General features: G+C 38.4%; 1 protein-coding gene and 1 long non-coding RNA gene across 8 annotated transcripts in view; one reads left to right on the top strand and one right to left on the bottom strand.

The window, feature by feature from the left end:
* Window positions 1-16581, bottom strand: part of sema4ga (sema domain, immunoglobulin domain (Ig), transmembrane domain (TM) and short cytoplasmic domain, (semaphorin) 4Ga) — a 109353-nt gene that overhangs the window by 8284 nt on the left and 84488 nt on the right. For 5 of the 6 annotated variants that reach the window (XM_087278846.1, XM_087278847.1, XM_087278844.1 and 2 more), the window contains exons 10-14: window positions 10173-10320; window positions 6739-6961; window positions 6137-6252; window positions 4292-4446; window positions 625-686 (exon numbers count right to left, since the gene is read on the bottom strand). In XM_087278846.1, coding sequence (XP_087134972.1) covers window positions 625-686; window positions 4292-4446; window positions 6137-6252; window positions 6739-6961; window positions 10173-10320 — 704 coding nt within the window. Of the gene's footprint in view, window positions 1-624; window positions 687-4261; window positions 4447-6136; window positions 6253-6738; window positions 6962-10172; window positions 10321-16581 lie in introns of all 6 variants that reach the window. The other variant, XM_087278849.1, reaches the window with a different exon arrangement.
* Window positions 2029-6297, top strand: LOC147834128 (uncharacterized). 2 transcript variants are annotated; one of them, XR_015505661.1, is made up of 3 exons: window positions 2029-2063; window positions 4273-4420; window positions 6169-6297. It is a non-coding gene; the product is annotated as an uncharacterized LOC147834128 (long non-coding RNA). The 2 variants fall into 2 exon arrangements; XR_015505660.1 differs by having other exon boundaries at window positions 6148-6297.

Below are 16581 nucleotides of genomic sequence, written 5' to 3'. Positions count from 1 at the left end.
ACAACATGGACACAGAAATGGGAGCGTTGTTTGCACTATTGTCTGTTTTAGGCGCCATTGTGCAGTTATTCATTTGTTACGTTTACTAACTCGACCTCTGCGTCTGTCCAAAAAAATACCTCTGCTTTCTTTGCCATCGCGTTCATTGTTAAACTGGTGTTTTTGACTAACAATAACCAAATGCCGAGCGAGACACATGCTTCCTGTTTATACTAGAACGCGCATGTCCAGAGTGTGCGAATGGTCACGTGATATACGTTTTTGGTGGCGTAGTGTGGACAGAGAAATGTTCAGAAACGCTAGGTGAAGCGCTAGTGTGGACGCGGATCATTTTTGATCTAAAACGCCGTTTTAAAACTAAAACGCACTAGTGTAAACGGGGCCTTAGATTTTGGTTGAGATTAACTTCATACAGGCCCATAGACAGCCTATTAAAGGGTGGGGGGTGGGGGGTATTAGTAATGTTTAAACTAAACATTACTAATATACATACAAAAATGACTAAAACTTTAAAAAATAAAAGCCAATCCAAGATATGAAATACTACAATAGTCTAAAAATAACACTAAAACAGCACTGAATCATCACCTCAACCCTGAATCCTACAACAAATGTAGTTCATACCATCTGCTGTGGATTTATCACAGCCCTGGTTTCCATTTTGAATATCCTGCGTCAGATTGGCTCTGCAGATAGAAAGAAGACATAAGAACACACTATATTAACAGTATTACCTTCTGAAAAACTGCACTCCAAAATTTTTTAGAAAAATGTTGCAACTTATTGTTGTGTCAAAAATGGCCCAGCCCAACTAATGGATTAAAAAGTGTAATTTACATTTTTTTTTATGAAATGACCCTAATGTGGGTTTGTCCATATTAGACCCAGTGTTTACAGTGTGATCATTTTGATGTTTTGGCTGATAACTAACAACTGATTCTTTAAATGAATTATTTAAAATAAATAGACAATGAAGATACATTCAACAAGTGAATTATAGGCATTATAACAAAATAATGTTAAGTATGAAAAATTGGTACGTTTATATTAGATTACATTTAAATTAATGCTATTTTTATGTCAACACAATCACAAGTAGATGATAGTACTATAGATGTAAATGCTCTGTAAGGTTTTAAGCTTGTCAACTTTTGACCACTTCCAATGGGTGTAGAAAATGCATTTCATAGCGATCTTTGACAAGATTGCTATTGAGGTGTAGACTATCATGCAGTTAAAAGCATTCAAACTAACATAAAGACCACCAGCTCTCCACCTACTGAGCGAACGTGATCCTTTTGAACATGTTGTGAGAGTGCAAAAAACAAGATCTTCAAACTTCATTGTGTGGTACAAAAACACACAGATTATTATCAACATTATGTTTGAATCATAGCATGTGTTCTTGTTAAATCTGAAGGCAAAATCTGTAGACAAGCAGTCATAAGAAAGACACATTCAAACCTATGTTAAAGGTGCCATAGAGGACATTTAGTATATATGGAAAACTGCTCCCTGATATCTAAACAGTAGGCCTGTGGCTTAGTTAAATTAAAACATTCTCCAGTTTTATGATTATTTATATATTAATTTTATTTTTTTTTACATTTATTTAAAGATTTACAATGACAAAAGAGTAGTATAGGTGTCTCATGTCATCATATACAATAATTTAGCCATCTATTATACAATCTTCTATCGGCTAGTAATTCAAGTTTTCTTTGAAGGATAAAATTACAAAAAAATAAATTAAAACAAAATAAAAAGTCTTTCAAGATACATTCTCCAAAAACTCCCATAAAGGTGTCACGATAACCAGCGATCGTTCTCCATAGATCGCTGGTTCCCACACAATAACCATGGACTACACTTCCGCCTTTTCCTGGACTACATATTCATACATGACTTTGCCCAGACACACATGCTTACTCATCTAGACTGATTACACTCGCTTCACCTGAGGATTGTCAGAGACTGATTGCACACCCTACTTAAGCCACACATTCACCCTTTCAGTTGGCCGAGTCTTCTGTAACGTCGGGGGATGACACACACAACTGGAGGTAAGATCCAATATGCAGGTTTAATCGTGGTCAGGCAAGCAAAGTTAATACAGGTGCTAACGGGTATGTAAAGGCAGTCCAGAATCGTAGTCGTATAAACAGGCAAGAGGTCTGAAGGCAGGCGGCTAAACAGGAAATCAAGGATAAACAAGGCTAGGTAAAACACGGGGAACAAGAAAAGGATACGGCGTTGTAATGTCATCATAGGATAAACAAGACTCAGCAAACTGAAAGGGTGAATGTGTGGCTTAAGTAGGGTGTGCAATCAGTCTCTGACAATCCTCAGGTATAGCGAGTGTAATCAGTCTAGATGAGTAAGCATGTGTGTCTGGGCAAAGTGCATGTATGAATATGTAGTCCAAGAAAAGGTGGAAGTGTAGTTCATGGTTATTGTGTGGGAATAAGCGATCTATGGAGAACGATCGCTGGTTATCGTGACAAAAGGGTTCCAGATCCGCCAAAAATCATCCGATTTCTGACGCCATAAGTCATAAGTCAGTTTTTCTAAAGGTAAGAAATGGCAATCTGATTGATCCACATATTGACCGAAGGAATGTTAGGAGAGGACCACAGCAAAAGAATACATTTTCTTGCTATATGTACAAAAGTGTGACAGATTCCATTTCATGGACAAGGTGTAGAGCAGTTTTACAATTCAGAAGATAAAAAGCTGGAGATAGGGCAAAATGTTTTCCCTTAATCTTCTGAACTAATTTGTGGATTTCTTTCCAGTATGTCACAGTCCCAGAATACATGCATCTCTGTACCAACTTAAAACTACACATACATACATACACTTGAAGTCAGATTTATTAGCCCCCCTTGAATTTTTTTCTTTTTCCCAGATGATGTTTAAAAGAGCAAGGACATTTTCACAGTATGTCTGATAATATTTTTTCTTCTGGAGAAAGTCTTATTTGTTTTAATTTGGCTAGAATAAAAGCAGTTTTGGATTTGATATGATTTTTAAACACCATTTTAAGGACAAAATTATTATCCCCCTTAAGCTATATTTTTTCTGATAGTCTACAAAACAAACAATTGTTAATCAATAACTTGCCTAATTACCCTAACCTGTCTAGTTAACCTAATTAACCATATTAAGCCTTTAAATGTCACTTCATGGCAAAGATAAAAGAAATCAGTTATTAGAAATGAGTTATTTAAGCTATCATGTTTATAAAGGTGTTGAAACAATCTTCTCTCCGTTAAACATAAATTGGGGAAAAAATAAACAGGGGCTAATAATTCTGACTTCAACTGTATGAATATGTGTATGCGTGTGTGTGTGTGTGTATGTGAACACAGACAGGAAGTGTTATTAATCTCTGCATAAACAGAGTAGATTAATAAAGTTCACTGGGGTTCTTTCACTCAAGAAACATGACAGTAAGAGCTGAGTGATATGACACAATGCATCAACGTGTTGTTTAAACCATAATAAAAATAATAATTTAAAAAAATGCATAAAATGTGCATGAACAACTTATATTCAGCTGTGTACTAGTGTTTATTACACTGACAAAACTAAACTAAACTTAACTAACAAAAAGTACATTTAAACACACCATATTCCTCTATGGGTTGGCGATGAATAAATGAATAATTCATTTATCATAAATTTTGCGTTCTGAAAATAGATGAGACACATGATTGCGTTTGTTGCTAGATGAGATATGTTTGCGGCTAGAAGTTAAAAAGAATATTTCATATAATATATAAAATTACTCATTAATTGTATTTTATTAACGTCTACCCCCACCCCAACCCTAAACCTAACCATCACAGTAATACAGTAGTAGTGATTGTTATTTATGTTATTCATTAAATTACCTAATGTATTGTATTTTATTAACATCTACAACTACCCCAACCCTAAACCCAGCCATCACAGTAATGTAAAAATATTAATTATTGTTGTACAGCGTTGCAAAAACGAAAGACTTTACCTATGATTGCCTTTTACACTTCTTGTCTCTTCCATTTTCAAAATAAGAGTCCCACATACAAGCTAAAAGAAAAATATTATTGTTTCTCACCAGGATTTTACACTCAGTTTAGAATGTACTCAAATTACAGGATCTACACATACAAGAATGAGGAAACAATGTTGTTTAAGGTTCATGGTATGGCTGTATCCATGTGCTGAAGACTTATTTTCACAGCCTTGAACATTCAGATATTAATTCTATGGCAACCTTAATAACAGGCGTTATTACCATTCATACCTGCTGTTGTGAGATGTGATGTCTACACACTCCAGTCCATCCCAGGCACAGAAGGGATCACGTGCCATCACACAGTCGAAGCACGAGGAGTATCTGCTGCAAGTGGACAAGGGCAGCTGCACCACTGAGGTGGGCGAACCTACATACACACTCATCTGACAAAAAACATTCAAGTGTGCTATAAGATATACATTATGGGCTGTCACACACACATATACAGTGCATCTGGAAAGTATTCATAGCACTTCATTTTTTGCACATTTTTTATGTTACAGCCTTATTCCAAAGTAGATTAAATGTATTCATTTCTTTAAAATTCTACAAAATTCTGTGAAAAAAAACTTTAAAATTGTTGCAAATTTATTAAAAATAAAAAACCTGAAAAATCACATATACATCAGTATTCACAGCCTTTGCCATTAAGCTATAAATTGAGCTCAGGTACATTCTGTTTCCAATGATTATTTTTGAGATGTTTCAGCAGCTTAATTAGAGTTCACCTGTGGTCAATTCAGTTGATTGGACATGATTTAAAAAGGCATACACCTGTTTATATAAGGGCCCAGGGTTGACAGTGCATGTCAAAGCACAAACCAAGCATGAAGACAAAGGAATTGTCTCGAGGCACAAGGCTGGGGAAGGTTACAGAAAAATCTCTGCTGCTCTGAACGTTCCAATGAGCACAGTGGCCTCCATCATCTGAAGGTGGAAGATGTTTGGAATCACCAGGACTGTTCTTAGAGCTGGCTGTGATCGGGGGAGAAGGGCCTTAGTCAGGGAGGTGATCATTAACCCGATGGTCACTCTGTCTGAGCTCCAGCATTCTTCTATAGAGAGAGGAGAACCTTACAGAAGGACAACCATCTGTGCAGCAATCCACCAATCAGGCCTGTATGGTAGAGTGGCCAATTGAAAGCCACTCCCCACCTGGAATTTGCCAAAAAGCATCTGAAGGACTCTCAGACCATAAGAAACTAAATTCTTTGGTCTGATGAGACTAAAATTGAACTCTTTGGAGTGAATGCCAGGCATTACGTTTGGAGAAAATCAGGCACCGCTCATCACCAGGCTAATACCACACCTACAGTGAAGCATGGTGGTGTTAGCATTATGCTGTGGGGATGTTTTTCAGCAGCAGGAACTGAAAGATTAGTCAGGATAGAGGGAAAGATGAATGCAGCAATGTACAGAGGCATTCTGAATGAAAACCTGCTTCAGAGTGCTCTTGACCTCACACTGGGGCGACGGTTTATCTTCCAGCAGGACAATGACCCAAAGCACACCGCCAAAATATCAATGGAGTGGCTTCACAACAACTCAGCAAATTTCCTTGAGTGGCCCAGCCAGAGCCCAGACCTAAATCCTATTGAACATCTCTAGAGAGATCTGATGGCTGTACACCGTCGCTTCCCATTCAATCTGATGCGTGAGAGGTACTGCAAAGAGTAATGGGCCAAAAATTCCCAAAGACAGGTGTGCCAAACTTGTGGCATCATATTCAAAAAGACATAAGCCTGTAATTGCTGCCAAATGTGCATCAACATAGTACTGAGTAAAATCTCTGTATACGTACAGTATGTGCATGTGATTTTTCAGGTTTTTTTATTTTTAATAAATTAGCAATTTCAAAAAATATTTCTTCAAATTGTCATTATGTGGTATTGTGTGTAGAATTTTGAAGAAAAAAATCAATTTAATCAATTTTGGAAAAAGGCTGTAACATAAAAAATTTGGAAAACATAAAGGGCTATGAATACTTTCTGGAAAAACTGTAAATTCAAACAGAATTTAATTTGCAGACCTTTTGAAATTATGGATTTAGTGAACTTGAGGTTCATTTCTCACCTGTTTCTTAGAGATGACTATACTGTCCACAGGCTGGGGCTCCTCAAACAGCTGGAGCTCTTCAATGATATGCAGATGATCTTCAACCTTCACTGCTCGTTGCAGCCAACCTTCATCTGGAGGAACATCAAAATCAAATAAAATACATTACATTGAATATACTTGTTTTATACTTGTTTGTCAAATGATATTTGCTACAGAAAGCAAAGATATTCACTGCATGCATTAATTTTGGCCTGAAAGACCTGATATATCTTATTTTACTTATCATGCAATAAAGTGTCACCTAGAAACCCCCCTGACCCACAGACCAACGGGAGTTTGAAGGTGTTTTTCAGCCCAAGTGAACAATCTAAATTAAAACTAAAAGTTGTTTTGTCAAGCTGTGTCAATTTCTTGGAATAAACTTGGAATAAACAATATTTTTTTGCCAGAAGTTGTTCATAACTATGCCACATTGGTTCATACTTGCATCTAAATTAGGGACTGTATAAACTCCGTAAATTATCAATAGATTTGTTAATTTGACCTTCATGCTGCACTCAAAAAAAAGACTTTTAAGTTTGATAGATAAAAATTAAACAGAAGTCACTGTAACTTACCTGTTCCAATAAAGAGTATATGGTATATCTGCCCATCTAAACCAGTCACTGTGTGTACAGCAATTTTAGTGTAGTCTACATTCCTCCTGAACAGAAGAGGGCGCTGTCCTTGAGGAAGAATCTGCCTGTACATGAGTGGATGGCGACGGACAAAGTGAAGTACATCGTCTGGCAGGTTGATGGATGAGTTGATGCCTTTTGCTCTATGTTGATCTGTGATGCACTGAAAGAAATTAGCTTTATTATATTATAATATTATAAAAGCATGCAGTTAAGTCAAGATTGGACCCAAAATAAACACATCATGGACAGCTATTTGCCATGCGGGAAAAATCTTGTGTTCAAAAGATATTAACAGGATATTTACACATCCCAACCCTACACTACATAAAATAATTTGTACAATAAACTTAGCAGTATTAATACATCAACTGATCTCTATATAATATAGGCATATGATATGATATATATGATAACATGACGAAACCCAAAATGTTAGACGACCTGTAAATCAAGTTTAAATAACATTACAGGAGATCAATGTGGAGATCGGCTAACATTAGTTTTACTTTCCTAATTGTTATTTCAGACCCATAAAGAAAATTACTGCTAGATAGCGATCAGCTGTATTTTCCCCGTCATGGCTAGGTGTGTATCACAAAACTAATAATAAAGCCCAATAACGCACTCACTTTACAGAATAAACAGTGATCCAATAGATCCCGCAGGTCAGAAAGTATAGTTTACTGCTGAAATAATTTTATCAAGGTAAAATAACAGAAATCAAATAATAACACTTCAATTTCCTCCCAAAGCTCTGACGGTCTGTTTAGAGAAACTGTCAATCACAACGGTCAATCATGATGACATGTCCCGTTTTCATAGCATTAAATGAATGGCTAAGAACATACTGTTTACAAACATGAAGATTTGCACCTATATCAGCTGAAAACCAGTGCCTTAAATGACCAAAACCATCTTTCGGGACATTTTATTGCAAGTGTAACTCATTATTTTTTTATTTATGCAGGCTTATGCCTCATTCATTAACACGGAGGAGGCGGGCTTTATAACTTGTACTGCAGCCAGCCCCCGGGGGGCGATCTAACGGCCAAGACTAGAACTGCGTCCCAAATCGCTTATGCACTATTCTACGCCATTTTGTAGTATAAATAGTGTAAGTAGTGTGTTCATACTGAAAACCCTAAAAATAATAAGTGCACTTTAATTACCCGGATGATGCACTCATTCAGCCGCTAAAATGAAGTGTGTAATGATGGACTCATGTAGCGGAAGGGGTGAAGCTATCGGGCGCACATGTTGGATAACTTTATTTATTTTGGATGGTGAAGCAAAATTCTCCTACGAGAGTGATTATAGCGCCTCCCGATGGTGAATGCGGTCATACTCACGGCAGGTATTATTTGATAATTCGGTCGTTTATTTCACTGATTTGGCAACCGTCAAACGTCATCAGGGAAACGGTTTGAATTTCCGCTTAGTAAAAAACATTAGTGCTCCATTTGGGATGACACTACCTACATATACTATCCTATTGAGTGTGTAAGTGCATAAGTACATAGTGCATGAGTGCATAGTGTGCCATTTGGGACGCAGCTCTTCACTCAAAAGCAGGCATGTGGCACACTTGTTTCTAATGCTTTGATTAATTTGAAAAACACCGTTCAACTACCGTGGTATTGTCAGGGTTGTGTGTTTGTGTCATGTGCTTTCCCCATGTGCTGCGCTCCATGTGCTTCTGTTTATGTCATGTGATTCCTTTGTTCTGTTTTTCCGCCATTTGTTGGTGTTCAGCGTTTCCACCTGTGTCTCACCCCTGTATGTAATCTGTTAATCATGTCCCACTGAACCCGGGCGGTCTTAGCCTGAAGAAGCAACATGGGACCATCCTCCTGCGGGCCCACCACCTACAGGGGGAGTCGTTAGGGGCCGGTGCATTGTAGAACAGGTGGTGGGTCAAAGGTTAGGACTATGCCAACCCGATCGTCGGGCACAGAAACTGGCTCATGGGACATGGAATGTCACCTCACTGGAAGTCTTGTGTCTGGATTCTGCCACTCCAATCCTGTTAATTCTTGTTTTGGTGGCAGAGTCCAAACACTAGTCAGGTCATGTGTTATATGTGGTGCTCGGCTTGAGGTTTCTCGGGTCGAGTACCTCTTTCTTGTCATTGTTCTTGTCATTGTGTGAGCGCCTGCCTGGTTATGCTTGATGCAGGCCCGTGAGGTCCAGACGTGGTATGGGTGCGCCCTCTTGTCCTCGTGTTTTTGTCTGCACTGTGACGTTCATTCTCAGCGTCTCAGTTGGTTTCGGTTTCGGATGGCGCTGGGAGGGAACATTTACATCACATATGTGAGCGCACAGTATCTTTATTTATCGTGTGCTCGTGTCTTGTGTTCTGTTGTGTAGCACGTGGTTTCATGTTTACATCATAACCACAAGCTTTAGTATCTTGTTTTATGTGAGCCTGCAGTCAATGAGCTCCCTCATTGGCTATTTGTTCTAGTCCTGTTTGTATGTAAGTACATGGTTGTGTTGTGTTCTAGTTCCATGTGTTCTTTTGTCTAGTGTCTTGTCCCACCCACCTTGTTATCCTGTTTGTAATTATTATTTTCACCTGTCCACCTGTCTGTTTATTGGTTTGTCTTTCCTATTTATTCTCCTAGTGTGCTCTGCTCTGTGCTGGTCCGTTGTTGATTGTATGCTTTCTCTTGCTGTTGTATGAGGTCCGTTGATGTCTGGTCTAAAACAGCTGTTTAATGTAGTGTCTAGTGTTCAAGTCTAGTTGAGTGTGTAATATAATGCCATGTTTTCCCCACATGAGGAGATTTGAGTTTTGTTTTTGTTTTATTTTTTAAATAAATCCTTCATTTTCTGCATTTGGGTCCTGGCCTCCTCTCCATTCACCCCATAGCTTGACAGCTTGTGTGAAAACGTAAAATAGGCCGAAGAAACTTAAATGATCCTTTCCTTTATGTTTCTAAGACATCAATTATACTGTAAAGCGTCTTACTTGCTCATTAGACGTATCGCAGATTTACAATTCATAATGCAGCCAATCAGCCAAGATTTTCCGCCTGCTACTAATCTCCATGGCAAAAAAAGCTTTGATGAAATAAGCCCCTTTTCTCCATATGCACTCTGCAAAATTGCTCATCAGCGTCTGATTCCTGGATAAAACCAGAACGACACTACCTGTACCTCGGTGTGCTGTCTGAAGCAGAGACTTGTGTCAATACCACAGAGCTATTAGAGAGCTTTAGTAGCTCCACTTATGAAATGCTGACTTGTGCTTCCCTGTCATAGTCAGCAAGCAGGCAGAGTTTCAGAGATGATGATGATAATCAGAACAGTGTAAGACGGAACAGTGGATCAGTTTAGCTGTAATCCAGTACTGCTTCTGTTGGGCTTACCGAGCCGGGTCGCGGTTCTGGCACCTTCCCTGTGTACTGAGTCCATTTGGAGTTGGAGTCTTCTTTGCTCTCCATGTAAGGCCCATCAAAGGCCCACTGGATATCCGAAACTGAGTACTGGCAGATAGCAGATGCTTTGACATTTTTCCTGAAAAATTAAAAAAGGTATAAGCACTGGTTAGTATTCTTTCAGAGCAGTAGAAAGAAGAGAAATCCTACTCTATACCAACGCCCACTCTTTCCATTATACTTCCAAGAAGATTTGTGAATAGACGGTACATTCATGAAAGCTGTGAATCAGCCTAGTTTTTCCAGTTGGTGTACGCATGGGTTTATTAAGCGAAGAGCCTCTCAGCCTGTGCTGCGCTCATTGTTTCTCAAGGTCTTGGCATGCCTGCGAAAAACCCTCATAAGCCCACTGTGTAACCATGGAAACACGAAAAATAGATTACAAATTTATCAAAAAGTGTGCGACAGAGGTGAGGGATGACAGTGAGTGGGTGAAAGGGGTGAGACAGGAACATAGACAAAGCTCCTCAAGTGCAACCTACTGAAAAAAATCAAGGGACACTTATAATAAGTGATTATAAAGGAAAAAGTGAAAATATAGGGAAGAATCGTTTCCAATAGTACTCTACAGTTTATCTAGCAATTACACTTCATAGTGTCATTCCAAATATACAGGAGATGCTTTTCCTTTTTTTCATGGAATACAAAGGTTATGCATTTGACGTCAGAGTTATTAGCCCCCTTTTTTTCTTTTTTAAATATTTCATAAATGATGTTCAACAGAGCAAGGGAATTTTCACAGTATGTCTGATAATATTTTTTCTTCTGGAGAAAGTCTTAATTGTTTTATTTCAGCTAGAATTAAAGCAGTTTTTAATTTTTAAAATACCCTTTTAAGGTAAAAATTATTAGCCCCTTTGAGGTATATTTATTTTTTATAGTCTACAGAACAAACCATCATTATACATTAACTTGCCCAATTAACCTAGTTAAGCCTTTCAATGTCACTTTAAGCTGAAAACTAGTGTCTTGAAAATTATCTAGAAAAAATATTTACTGTCATCATGGCAAAGATAAAATAAATCAGTTATTAGAAATGAGATATTAAAACTATTATGTTTTGATAGTGTTAAAATGTGTTGAATAAAATCTTCTATGTTAAATAGAAATTGGGGCAAAAAGTACACACGGGGGTTAATAATTCAGGAGGGTTAATAATTCTGACTTCAACTGTATATGTAGCACAATGTCCAAGCTGCTCTCTTCCATGCAATGATACAAGAGTTTTAGAAACTGTTCAAAATTTCTCCAAACAACTTGTTTTATATTCCAGTCAAAATCCAATTCCATGACATTGAAATTATAATATCGCCTACAGCAGGTGAAGAACTAAAATCGCTGCGACCCCTCCCAACCAGGGCCTCCAGAATCATCACCATCTTTCAATCTCTCAATTCTTCTCCCACACATCTATAACTCTGGCTACGAATAAAATAAACAATTCAGCATTCATATGCAGGGCTCAACAATAGAAAGACCTTGGAAGAGTGAAAACATGTTGTGCTATTTTGTCTTGAAAAGCCAGGTTTTAAAGAGGCCATGAATAACCTCATTTTTTGTACTTTTGTTCTCAATATTTTACATTTTAAAAACATCAGAATTTAGAAGTAACTGATTATTATCTATTAAAGGAGTTTTTGACCCTCAGCAGAACATATCATACACCCTTTCATACACTCGGCGCAATAAGACGTAAAGCATGTTTGGTGCGACCCTCATTTACAAGTTTTCATGTAAATAGCAAATCCATTTGCACCACTTTGTGAACTTTATAGGTGTGCTGCTCTAAAAAGGAGGTATGGAGACGTTTGGAGACATTTCGTCATATGAGGCATAAGAATAGGACGTGTGTTTCTACATAATCAAACCACACTTCATTGTTATTGTTCTGTGTTTGCTGGAAATTAGAACTGAATTTAGAAATGGCTTTGAAACAAATCTTTGTGCTTAACAAATGAAATTAAATATGCAGGCTAATCGATGTCTTCAGTGGAGTGAGTTTCCTCCTTTTCCTTATCCATCAAAGTAAAGAAGTACAGAGTAAATTTAAAGTAAAGAGAAAGTAAAGAGGCTGAATGGAAGAGGCTCGTTCTTTATCCCCATGCTGCAGATGGTCTGTTTAACTGTTTTCTTGCTAGTGAAGCGTTCAGTTTTTCCACTTACAAAGTCCGCCATGTAAATAGCAAATGCATCATGGCGCAACGCAACTGACTCTTATTGGGAATGGGAGATGAAACTCTGACTGGTTCAATACACGCCCTAGTAGCAAAGAATTCTGGCCCAGATTTGGCATAAAGCTGGCACAGCAGGCATTCATCCTGCACTGGCATACAGCATGTGGGCCAAACATGGCCCGGGTTTGGCAGAGGTGGTACCATCTTTAAGGCGGCACACAAGATTTGGGCCAGATGAAAAACGTAGTATTTGGCCCAGATTTAAAAATTTGATAAGTGGGCCATGTGAGTTTGGCCTGTCTTGACCCAGATTTAAAATACACTAAAATCATTTTTGAGTAAAGAAAAAAAATTCTACCAATCAGGTCACTTTGAGAAAAAGCGTGCCCATAGTGTGCCTAAAGCGCATCACTCCATGGGTTTATCAATTTCATTGCAATCGTGACACACCAACCTATCTGGCCCAGTTCAGGCCCAGTTATGAGTTATTACTTTGGCTGAGACTTGGCCCAGATATGGTCCGTGTTTGGCCCTTGTCTGGAAGCCAGATTTGGTCCAGTCATGTACCGTAATTCACTGCGGCATGTGGGCCAAGCAAAACCTGATTGTGTGGGCCAGAGTAGGGCCAGAGAAATTTTGCTATGTGGGCGGTTTACTCAAAACACACTCACAACTCAATAAGAGAATAAGCAAAACCCTGTTAGACTATGCGCTTCAAATATCCAGTGGCCTTGAGGTTTCCATTGATGAAGAATGGCCCCACTATTTTTGTTGTTTATGGTGTGAAGATACAAGATGTGTAGCACCTGACACTACGGATACTGGAAGCCTGTGCTGGCATTTCTCCTGTGGTGTTGCTATCAGTGTGTGAAGTGTGAAAGAAGAGGGTTGCATTGACAATCCAACACAATGGGCAGCACATTGAATCCATTTTATAAGTGGTCAACTTGTAAATAACTCTTGAAAGAATAAAGTTACGTTAAAACCATTGTTTTTTTTGTTTTGTTTGTTTGCCAAATTAGCCAAATTTTTCCCTGATAGAAGTGATGCCTGTCATCGTTGTAAGCCGTCTTCTGCCAATCATCTCCATTTGTTCTGGATTTTTCCCAATTGAAAAAATTCTGGTCCAGTGTTTTTGACACACTTAATAAATCTATTAACATGAATCTAGACTCTAACCCCTTGACAGCTCTTTTTGGCATTTCAGAGAGAGTTGACTTGACTATTGCATCTCGCCAGGTTATTGCTTTTTCTACTCTTTTAGCTAGACAAGCCATTCTTATCAAATGGAAACAGGTGATTCCTCCATCACATGACATGTGGATCCGAGAAATCTTTAGTTCCATAAAACTTAAGAAATTAAGATGTTTACTTGCAGGATCTCTCAAATCTTTTTACAAGACCTGGAACCCTATTTTAGACTATATCAAAGGCTTACCCTCAGTTGATATCAGTTCTAATATACAGTAAATAATTGGAAAGAGGACATATTGACTCATTAATGTCACCAACTCGGTCCCAGTCATTCCCCTCTCTGGCCAGCAGAGGTCATCATCACCGGACTTCTAGAGATTACATCATCCACTTAAACTGATAAGCGCACACACCTGTTCCTCATCCTGCTAACGACCCACACTCACCTATATAAGCCACACTCTCACTCTAGTTCAGTGCGAAGTCTTGTTCTGCCCTGGCTAACACCACTGAGTGTTTCCTGATCACTGATTTCCCGTTGACAACTTTGGACTGTATCTCGACTCTGTATTGCCTGCCCTGAACACTAGCCTGTATCCTGGCTTTGATCCTCGCCGCCTGCCTTTGACCCATGAGTGAATACTCGCCTTGTGTTTGCCAGCTGCCAGCTCTGACTAATTACAACTGTGTTTTATGTGAGTTCGCACATACTTAACATCTGTGTGATGTTTGTTATTAAACTGTTTAATAAATATACTGCAAATGGATCCCTATGTGTCAGACTCTCCGTTTCACTTAATGTGAACTTAATTTTTTAAATGTATTTTTTTGCTCTTATTATTATATATTATTATTTTTATTTTATTTTTTAAAGAATTTCTTTGAATTTATTTATTTTCTTTTTAGAGTATGTTTGTTTATAATTCATATATTTAATTTTATTTTTAGGGGTTATTGGGAAAATAAGAAAAATAAGACAATCTGTTATTTTTCCGTTGTTGTATTGTATACTTTGATGTCTTGTTAAACACCAATAATAAAAAAAAAAAAGTTTTTCTTGTGGAATTCCCAATACATTTGTGTCAAATGACCCTCTTCCCATTGAAAAAACAAAAGTTGGATCCAAGATGGCCGACTTCAAAATGGCCACCGTGGTCCCCACCCATCTTGAAAAGTTTGCCCCCTCACATATAGTAATGTGCCACAAACAGGACGTTACTATCCCCAACCATTCCCATTTTATTAAGGTGTATCCATATAAATGGCTCACCCTGTAGATTATTCACAAACTGCATCCATCAATAAAACTGTCAATAAAACTGTTAATAGCACATAAACAATACTTTTATGGAAACTGGCAGCCTAGGGCATTATATTAAATAACTCATTTGCACATGTTATAAAGGAAAACATGTCAATCAAAATGATACACCCGACGACACAATTTTCAGCTTTTGCATGAACTGTTCCTTTAAGAGAAAAGGTCTTTCATTGGATATTCCTGGTCTGATTCAGACTTTCCTAATACTCAGGAAAACAAACACCCACGTCAATGTAAACTTTACACCCAAAGCGATGACACAGTGACACCACAGCCGTTCACCCTTACCCTGGAGGTCAGCATGATCAGGTCACCAGAGCTCAGCTGACGCACTCTTTCTCACTTTATTTCTCTCGCTCTCTCTCCTTAATTATTTTCGAACCTAGCAAACATTATGGTCCCGCCTGTCCCGTCATTCATCACTGTTACTCATGCAGCATGTTTGCGGTTTTCACCTCAGGCTGCTGCAACCCACAGACTGATTGCCTGGCAGCTCATCAGAAACACCCCTCTGGTTTCAGCAGGGCGTCAGGCCTGTCATGTCAGTCAAAACGGCAGACGTAAAGCGTGTTTGACCTATGTGCTATAACCAGTTTAGCTCTGAAGAAAAGTGTGAAAGGAAGCAGTTGAATGAAAAGAAAATGCTTAACTGCCGTGCTGAAAGACACAGAAGCCCTCGAGCTTCAAAGTACAAAGTAATTTGGTCAATGGCGACTCTGTATACGTGTCCAGAGCAAATCCTCAGATCTCCTGAGAGAATGTGACCTGCTCATGAATTAAACATGCTCTCCACTCCAGGCGGTAAGAGGACGTGTCAGCGATTTTCATTCTGATGATACTGGTGGACTGTAAATGTTGTCGCCTCATGTGATATAAGAGTGGGAATGCGTCTGGGCTGACAGATGAACTTACTAACAGGCAAAATTCATTTCAGCAAACCTGGCAGTCACAGCTAAATGACATGATGCTTCCTGGCAGCGTCTTTTAATCACTATTGACCGAGGTGTTATTTGCATGCACAGCAACGCAAAACTTCAAGCTTCCACACACAGCTGCCAGGATCATTTAAGAGGATGTTTTGCTTTTGTTGAAAAGTTTAAGCAGAGATTTCTTATTCTGGGGTAAATGAAAATGTCTGTTTCACTTACCATTGGAAAACCTGTAATGATAACTAGGTCATGTGAATCACGATTTAGCCAATCAAATAGCAGCTTTTGGTCTCCTTGCCTGCATACTATCACAAAGGCAGTGGTTGGATTAGCCATTCAGGCTTGACTTCAATAATAATAATAATAATACATTTTAATTGTAATGCGCTTTTCTCAGACCCAAAGAGCAACAAGGCAAACAGTAACAAAGCAGAACAATAAATAAAGTAAAAAAAAAGATCACAGTAAAACAATAAAATATGAACGATTGAGTATAATTGGATGATTAAATTAACAAAAATAATTAAGGTGAGTCTTGAGAAGTTTCTTAAAAGAGTCCAGAGAAGCGGCATTCCATAGCTTAGGCACACTGTACGAAAAAGTACGACCACCCATAGGCCCAATCCCAATTCTATTTTTATACCCCTTCCCCTTGGCCCTTAAAACTGAGTGTGAAGAGGAAGGGTTTCAAAATATACCCTTAAGAACTGGGACAGCACTAT

The sequence above is a fragment of the Danio rerio genome, chromosome 13 (assembly GCF_052040795.2).
Source record: "Danio rerio strain M-AB ecotype USA chromosome 13, GRCz13ab, whole genome shotgun sequence".
In the NCBI taxonomy this organism is placed as follows: domain Eukaryota; kingdom Metazoa; phylum Chordata; class Actinopteri; order Cypriniformes; family Danionidae; genus Danio; species Danio rerio.
Note: the sequence above shows the minus strand (reverse complement) of the source record. Positions and strands in the feature narration are given on the sequence as shown.